This window comes from Cebus imitator, unplaced genomic scaffold (genome assembly GCF_001604975.1).
Source record: "Cebus imitator isolate Cc_AM_T3 unplaced genomic scaffold, Cebus_imitator-1.0 Scaffold76, whole genome shotgun sequence".
Lineage (NCBI taxonomy): Eukaryota > Metazoa > Chordata > Mammalia > Primates > Cebidae > Cebus > Cebus imitator.
In genome coordinates, this window is record NW_016107391.1 from 974,485 (window position 1) to 983,121 (window position 8,637).

Consider the following 8,637-nt stretch of genomic DNA (forward strand, 5'->3'; position numbering starts at 1 on the left):
GGACCCTGTCCCAGAGCTACCAGTACGAGGTGTGTCTGGCGGGAGGTTCCGGGACAAATGAGTTCAAGTTCCTGAAGCCGATTATCCCTAACTTCCTTGCTCAGGGTGCAGAGAGGGTTAGCGAGGCAAACCCCAGTTTCAGGAACAGCTTTGAATTTAGTTAAGTGTTAATAAGGATCTGCTGAGGCTGGTCTCATTTAATTTGTGAAATGCCCTTTTTTACTGCTTTGCCCATTGGAAATGTGTCCTTTTATTAGAAAGTAACTATCCTATTCCAATTCTATGCATGTTACTGGTATTTATAAACATATGAGTTTTTTGCGGTATAATGAATGTAAATTTTCTTTGTATTCTAATTTTTGATTCGTTTCATTGCAATTTAATTCCATTTAAGGTGTAAAAGTAAATTTTATATTTTCAGAAATCTTTGATTTTTAAGTTAGAGCCTCTTTTCCAGACCTTATAGTCCATGGTTCTAGATAATTTTGAAGTCCTACATTTAAAAATATTTGTTATCATTACATGAGTTATATTTTCCAGCCCAGTATATTTGTGTTTTTTATATCCTCTTAGGCAAGTGTAAATTCTACCCTGTGAATTCGCATTGGTTAAACCTCTAAATAGGTATATTTATGAATAATATAGCAAGCACCATCCTTATGTTTTTCAATATATGTACTTCTTTAAAGTGTTGACATATGAAAATTATTAGTCTTTAGAGGTTTTAGGAATGTTAGCTGTTGGATTCTACAAGGCATTTACATTATAAGTGCTCTAATAAATTTTTGTCAAAAATCACTCAGTATTCTAAAATGTAGATAAATGATACATGTCTAGCAGTTTTCAAAGGCATGCTAATTTATCATGCTTTCTCTTTCAAATAGTTTTTAAAGAGTTCTCTGCTTATTCCAGTCCCCCCTTTAAAATCTTTTAAAATTATGAATAACCTATTAACTCTGAGCATTTCATTAAAATCCAAAAAATGTAAAGGAATCTATGTCTTTGTCATTGATCAACTTTTAGAAACTTCAAATATAGCTTGGTATGGCTGTTTTTTAAAACATTTTCTGGAGCATTTAGGATTCACTTAGAAAAAAGTGTTTAGGGAGAAAAATGTATCCAGCACCACTCAGCATATTTTTTGCACTGACTACTTCTGTTTTCCCCCCTTTCATTTCCCTAGACTTTCCAATGCTTTTTAATAAAGGTGCTTGAGTTATGTTTCCCAACAGCTCCTCCTTTACTGTGTGATTCACACAATCACCAGAACATTATAGATTCTTAAGAAAATGTTTGAATGATTGAAAGAAAGAAAAGTATTTTACCTGTGATATATTGATATTTAAAGAAACTAAAATACTTAAAACATTTTGCTGGAATCAAATACTTCTTGGTGTACAATGAGTTATAGTTTTATTATTAATTGAATTTGTCACCATTATTCAAACATGCAGTTATCATTCTAGTGTCACTTTCCTTCAACATGTTTTTCCTTTTTCTCTTACTGCTTAAATTGAGACTCCTCTCCTGTCCACTGGCTTAAGGAATACAGATGGAGAAATTGTAGTTTTTGATTTTATTACTTTAATTTCCTTCCATAGTTCCCTAAATGACTCACCCAACTGTTTTCATTTCTTGCAGTTTACTTTCTGATCCACATATCAAAACAAATTTTAATTCTTAATGTTACTCTATCTTACATTTTTCTATTATTTTTATATACATTTTAATGAATTATCCTATTAAAATTATAATATTAATTTTGAAGTTCTCATTTTGAGATTAGCAGTTGTGTAGAGCATATGTTGGTATCAAAAGTCTCTGATCAACGAACTCATTACCTTTAGGATTTTGGATAAGTCACAAAATTTCTCTTCTTCTACGCCAAATGATAGCGGGTATTTGAATAACTTGCAGTTATACTCAATATAAAGACATAAAAGTGAAATTGCTGTTATTTTTAGTATCACTAGTGTTAAGAGCAAGCATTCAACATTCTTGATAAATGTGTAGAAGTACAAAAGAGGCTACATTAAACACATATTTGCACTGTTTTATTTCTCTACCTACAACCTTGCAATGGCTTCCTTTTGTTCTTAGAATAAAATCCAAGCACCCATTATTTGACCCTGGCTTACTTTTCAGCCTTCCCTTTCCACTTAATCTTGGGACATTAAGTTTTGTATTTACTGTCCTTCCTTCATTATCTCTAATAACTATACTTTACTCTTTCAGGGCCTTCACACATTCTACAGTCTTAGCCTGGCACACTTTTCCTATATCATGTTTCAGATTAAATGGTACACGTTGGGGGAAGCTATCTTAATCCCTCTCCATGAAGTTAGGTCCCTGTATTGCATACGTTCCGTGAAATCAGTACCTTTTCTATGTAGCACTTTTCGCAATGTTTAAACATGTTTAAAGACTGTACACCCACTAGATGGAGAACTGTTGTAAGATATACAGACATTGTCTGTCTTGTTACCACTACTTGCCTAACTTCTACAAACTCAACAATTATCTGTGGAAATAATACAGATGAAACGAATAATTGTAAATTTGCTCTGAAATAAGAAGAGAAAGCACTCTAAGTGTTCCCTGAGTGTAATGACGTGGAAGAAATTAGGCATTTGTAGCCCTCTGGATCTACCCCTGACATGATATATTTTCTTTTTTACTACCTTGCAGGAGGTGTCTTTTCCTTGTATTTTTCTGGTGTATGCAATTCGTGCTCATTTCACAAAGTTTAGGGAAAAAAAGACAAACATAAATAGGATAGTGAAGCATGCTATCATTTAGAGCAAAATCTTTTTAAGTTTGTGTGTAATTATTACAGAAGAGGAGGGGTAGTCTACTATGTGTACACTTCTGGAAAATCATGTAAATGAGGACTCTACTAAGAACAATCACTGCTTTTAGATAAGAGCGCATTTTATTTCCCTAGATAGCATTTATTTAATTCATATAACATGAGATACTCCTCCAGTAGCGTCAACTAGGATTGATAAGAATAAACAGTAAAACAAAACAGAAACACCTTCTCCAAGATTTTGAAACTGCAAGCGAACGCATGGTGGCGCTGTTGACTAAGAAGGCGAATTAAACCACAGGCATTGTGATTCTCGGTGACGCACGGATCCACTGTGGTAAACCAGGGGTTATGAGCCCAGGCAGATTTTTGAGCAAGCAAATGTGAGCCTCTGGAAAGTCTTATTCGCTAGGCCGCCTGCAAAGGTTGTGGGGCAAAATACTATTTCCCAGCCCTGTCTGAGGTTCAGCTTGGTGACATTCCCTGGAAGAACGTGACAGAAAGAAAGTGCAATGGAGGCTGGAGGAGAGCGATTTCTTAGACAAAGGCAAGTCCTGCTTCTCTTTGTTTTTCTGGGTGGGTCTCTGGCTGGGTCCGCGTCAAGACGCTATTCGGTGGCTGAGGAAAAAGAGAAGGGCTTTTTAATAGCCAACCTAGCAAAGGATCTGGGGCTAAGGGTAGAGGAACTGGCCGCGAGGGGGGCTCAAGTTGTATCCAAAGGCAACAAACAGCATTTTCAGCTCAGTCATCAGACAGGTGATTTGCTACTGAATGAGAAATTGGACAGGGAGGAGATATGCGGCCCCACAGAACCATGCATACTGCATTTTCAGATATTACTGCAAAACCCTTTGCAGTTTGTTACAAACGAGCTCCATATCATAGATGTAAATGATAATTCTCCGGTATTCTTTGAAAATGAAATGCATCTGAAAATCCTAGAAAGCACTCTACCAGGAACAGTAATTCCTTTGGGAAATGCCGAGGACTTGGATGTGGGAAGAAACAGCCTCCAAAACTACACTATCTTTCCGAATTCCCACTTCCACGTACTCACTCGCAGTCGTAGGGACGGAAGGAAGTACCCAGAACTAGTACTGGACAAAGCGCTGGATCGGGAGGAGCAGCCGGAACTCAGCTTAACGCTTACCGCGCTGGACGGCGGCGCTCCGCCTCGGTCTGGAACAGCCCAGATCAACATCCAGGTCTTAGACATAAACGACAATGCACCAGAATTTGCACTGCCTCTCTATGAGGTTACAGTTCTAGAGAATACCCCCGTTAACTCTGTCATTGTCACTGTTTCGGCTTCTGACTTAGATACGGGAAGTTTTGGGACAATATCATACGCATTTTTTCATGCTTCTGAAGAAATTCGCAAAACTTTTCACCTAAATCCAATAACTGGTGATATGCAACTAGTCAAATATTTGAATTTTGAAGCGATTAATAGTTATGAAGTCGACATTGAGGCCAAGGATGGCGGAGGCCTATCTGGAAAGTCTACAGTCGTAGTCCAGGTGGTTGATGTCAATGACAACCCACCAGAACTGACCTTGTCGTCAGTAAACAGCCCTGTCCCCGAGAATTCAGCAGAGACTGTACTGGCTGTTTTCAGTGTTTCTGACCTAGACTCTGGAGACAACGGAAGAGTGAGGTGTTCCATTGAGAACAATCTCCCTTTCGTCCTGAAACCATCTGTTGAGAACTTTTACACCCTAGTGTCAGAAGGAGCGTTGGACAGAGAGACCAGATCCGAGTACAACGTCACCATCACCGTCACAGACTTGGGGACACCCAGGCTGAAAACCGAGTACAACATAACCATTCTGGTCTCCGACATCAACGACAACGCCCCCGCCTTCACCCAGACCTCCTACACCCTGTTCGTCCGCGAGAACAACAGCCCCGCCCTGCACATCGGCAACGTCAGCGCCACAGACAGAGACTCAGGCACCAACGCCCAGGTCACCTACTCGCTGCTGCCGCCCAAGGACCCGCACCTGCCCCTGGCCTCCCTGGTCTCCATCAACGCGGACAACGGACACCTGTTCGCCCTCCGGTCGCTGGACTACGAGGCCCTGCAGGCATTCGAGTTCCGCGTGGGCGCCACAGACCGCGGCTCCCCGGCGCTGAGCAGCGAGGCGCTGGTGCGCGTGCTGGTGCTGGACGCCAACGACAACTCGCCCTTCGTGCTGTACCCGCTGCAGAACGGCTCCGCGCCCTGCACCGAGCTGGTGCCCCGGGCGGCCGAGCCGGGCTACCTGGTGACCAAGGTGGTGGCTGTGGACGGCGACTCGGGCCAGAACGCCTGGCTGTCGTTCCAGCTGCTCAAGGCCACGGAGCCCGGGCTGTTCGGCGTGTGGGCGCACAATGGCGAGGTGCGCACCGCCAGGCTGCTGAGCGAGCGCGATGCGGCCAAGCACAGGCTGGTGGTGCTGGTCAAGGACAATGGCGAGCCTCCGCGCTCGGCCACCGCCACGCTGCACGTGCTCCTGGTGGACGGCTTCTCCCAGCCCTACCTGCCGCTCCCGGAGGCGGCCCCGGCCCAGGCCCAGGCCGACTCGCTCACCGTCTACCTGGTGGTGGCGTTGGCCTCGGTGTCGTCGCTCTTCCTGTTCTCGATGGTCCTGTTCGTGGCGGTGCGGCTGTGCAGGAGGAGCCGGGCGGCCTCGGTGGGTGGCTGCTCGGTGCCCGAGGGTCCCTTTCCAGGGCATCTGGTGGACGTGAGCGGCACCGGGACCCTGTCCCAGAGCTACCAGTACGAGGTGTGTCTGGCGGGAGGTTCCGGGACAAATGAGTTCAAGTTCCTGAAGCCGATTATCCCTAACTTCGTTGCTCAGGGTGCAGAGAGGGTTAGCGAGGCAAACCCCAGTTTCAGGAACAGCTTTGAATTCAGTTAAGTGTTAATAAGATTCTATTGAGCCTCATCTCAATTTTTCTGTGGAAAGTCCTTTTTTACTGTTTTGCCCATTGTTGAGGTCTCTTTTGGTCTGGTTCAAGGCGAGTAGCAGGAGTAGAGCAAAATGCCAAATCCAGGAATGGCTTAGGTTTCATTAACAGAAGGACTGAAAAAGTAATTGTTTGGCTTTGAATGTTTTGTATTTCAATCAAGAATCCTTAGTCGATAGAACATTTTGTTTATATATTGATTCTGCTTTTTATGTAGTTAATCCATGCGTATTCTCTCCTTTAGTCCTAGCTTGCCAGTGCAGTCTTAACTCCTTCTTTTTCACTAATGGGGAGCAAAAAGAAATTCATTTTCTTTTAATGGTGATTTCAAATAGCTTTTTAAAGTAACTCATTTCAAATTTTATAAAATAATGTAGAGAGAGTTCCAAACCACCAATTTTATAATTTCACTTGTGAATATATTAGTATAATGTGTCGTATATAATATGTCTAAAGCAGTTTTGTCTATGGTTAACGAAGTTTTGAGGATAGACGAGAATGTTAAGATATAGTAATATATTATCTTTTTAGGAACATAGTACTCAAATGAAAGTAATTTAGTTCATTTTCTGTGTTGACATTTGCAATTAATATTTCAATATTTTATGTGCTTATATTGGCCAAAATATGGACACAAATATAGACCAGTATGGATAATTACTCTTTGGTTTATCTAAAGTGTGTTCATGATGACTGAGGAAAAAAATTAAACCTATGCCATTTTAAAAACTGACTGTTCTTTTGCATTCGGCACAAAAACATTGTTGATTAAGATGTCTGGTAGGATGTCAATTATTTGTTTCATAAATTCTGAGATGTGTTACCAATCTGAGGGCCTTTTTTTTTTTTTTTTTTTTTTTTTTTTTTTTTTTTTTTTTTTTTTTTTTTTTTTTTTTTTTTTTTTTTGAGATAGAGTTTCGCTCTGTCGCCAAGCTGGAGTGCAGTGGCACTATCTCAGCTCACTGCAATCTCTGTCTCCTGAATTCAACCAATTCACCTGCCTCAGCCTGCCTAGTAGCTGGGATTACAGGCATGCACCACCACACCCAGCTGATTTTTGTATTATTAGTAGAGACAGCGTTTCACCATGTTGGCCAGGATGGTCTGCATCTCTTGACCTCCTGATCTGCCCACCTCGGCCTCCCAAAGCGCTGGGGTTACAGGCGTGAGCCACAGCGCCTGGCCTCATTTTTATTTTCAAGAAAATACATGCTTATATGAGATCTAAATACTTCAAGGTAATAGGGTCCTATCCAATCCTTCTTTATTATTATTTACTTGCCATTTGTATGGTGATATAGGAGAAAGATACTTTCTTTTTTTCCTGACTTGGTTCCCTCCTTCAGAATTTAACCTAACATGATTTAGGATTATATATGATCTTTCTGGGATAGAAACTGTCCATCCATATCAGCATTCTATCTCCTACACGATGTAATTAAACGAAGTTATGTAAGAATAGAAGGTTCTAAAAAGGAGAGGGCAATATTGTTATGAAACTCTTAATTAGCTACATCTAAGAATAAAATCTGGAAGCAGCCAAAACATCAAATCCTGTGGTTATCTTGAGCGAAATAAAAAAAAGTATTTTAAGCAACAGAATATTTAGCTCCTAATTAGGAAAATGTATTAGGAAAAAATTAATTTTCTTCTTATAAGCATTTCCTCATCCATAGAACATCCATAGAACTTTCTAGGAATTAAACACTTGTGACTAGAGAAAAGATAATTTCTCAAAGATTTTTAAAATTCCCCCAAAAGCAAAAGAGTTTAAGATTGACATGCTTTCAAACATCTGTTAAAGTGTAGTTATTATCACATTTAAATAGTGTCACTTTATGTAACTGATCATCAAATGCATTAATCTTTTTTTTTTTTTTTTTTTTTTTTGAGATGGAGTCTTGCAGTGTTGCTTAGGCTGGAGTGCAATGGCAAGATCTTTGCTCACTGCAACATCTGGCTCCCAAGCCTTAATTTAAAAGCTTAGCTCAACTTTGCCACACCCAGGTAAAAGTTTTAGTGTTTGGCACAAACACTAAAATTGTGACTGAGCAATGCTCTTTTGGGTGGTATTGTTCTGCAACAGAATCACATGATTCTCTTGCCTCAACCTCCTGAGTAGCTGGGATTTCAGGTGCACACCACCACATCCAGCTAATTTTTTGTATTTTTAATAGAGACGGGTTTCACTATGTTGGCCAGACTGGTCTTGAACTCCTGACCTGGGATTAAAGGCATGAGCTACCGTGCCAGGCCATTAATCCTTTTTTCAAAAACTATTTGAGATAGGGCCTCTGTCTGTTGCCCAGGCTGGAGTGCAGTGGCACATGTTCATGGCTCACTGCACTCTCAATCTCCTGGGCTTCAAGGATCTGACCACCTCAGCCTCCAAAGTAGTTGTGATGGCAGATGTGTGCCACCACATCCAGCTATTTTTTTTTTTTAATTTATTTGTAGAAATGGAGTTTCTCCATGTTTCCCAGGCTGGTCTGGAACTCTTGTGCTCGAAGGATCTTCCCATCTCTGCTTCCCAAAGTGCTAGGATTACAGGTATGAACCACCATGCCCAGCTAAATGTGAGTTCTTAATAGTCAGAGGAAAATTAATATAGTATTTCCTTTCACTTTAAGTACTTTATAGAGATGTTTGAATCTGGCTCTTTTGGTCAGATATTTTTCTTCTTTGCATACTTAGCTGATTTTCCATGAATATCAGGAAAAGGCATAGAATTATGATCAAGATTTATCTCTTTTTGATTGCCTTAGTCCCAATTGGTATCAGAGCCAGGGAAGTATTCAACTGTGGAAAGTATAGAGGTGGTTCATTTGGGAACATGTTGAAAAGGCAATATGCTGAATCATTTAGACACTGAAGCT

The 8,637-nt window shown here is 40.8% G+C and overlaps 2 protein-coding genes across 2 annotated transcripts in view; both read left to right on the forward strand.

Annotated features, from left to right (window-relative positions):
- LOC108307053 (protocadherin beta-2) overlaps window positions 1–356 on the forward strand; it is a 2,815-nt gene extending 2,459 nt beyond the window's left edge. Inside the window, exon 2 of the mRNA XM_037739947.1 lies at window positions 2–356. Within this exon, the coding sequence (XP_037595875.1) occupies window positions 2–164 (163 nt within the window). The 3' untranslated portion in view covers window positions 165–356. The remainder of the gene's footprint in view (window position 1) is intronic.
- A 2,411-nt stretch (window positions 357–2,767) lies between these two features.
- On the forward strand, window positions 2,768–6,492 carry PCDHB3 (protocadherin beta 3). The gene has a single exon (XM_017532203.2). The coding sequence runs from the start codon at window positions 3,322–3,324 to the stop codon at window positions 5,710–5,712; it is 2,391 nt and encodes a 796-aa protein (XP_017387692.1). The 5' UTR covers window positions 2,768–3,321; the 3' UTR covers window positions 5,713–6,492.
- Window positions 6,493–8,637: the final 2,145 nt, after the last annotated feature.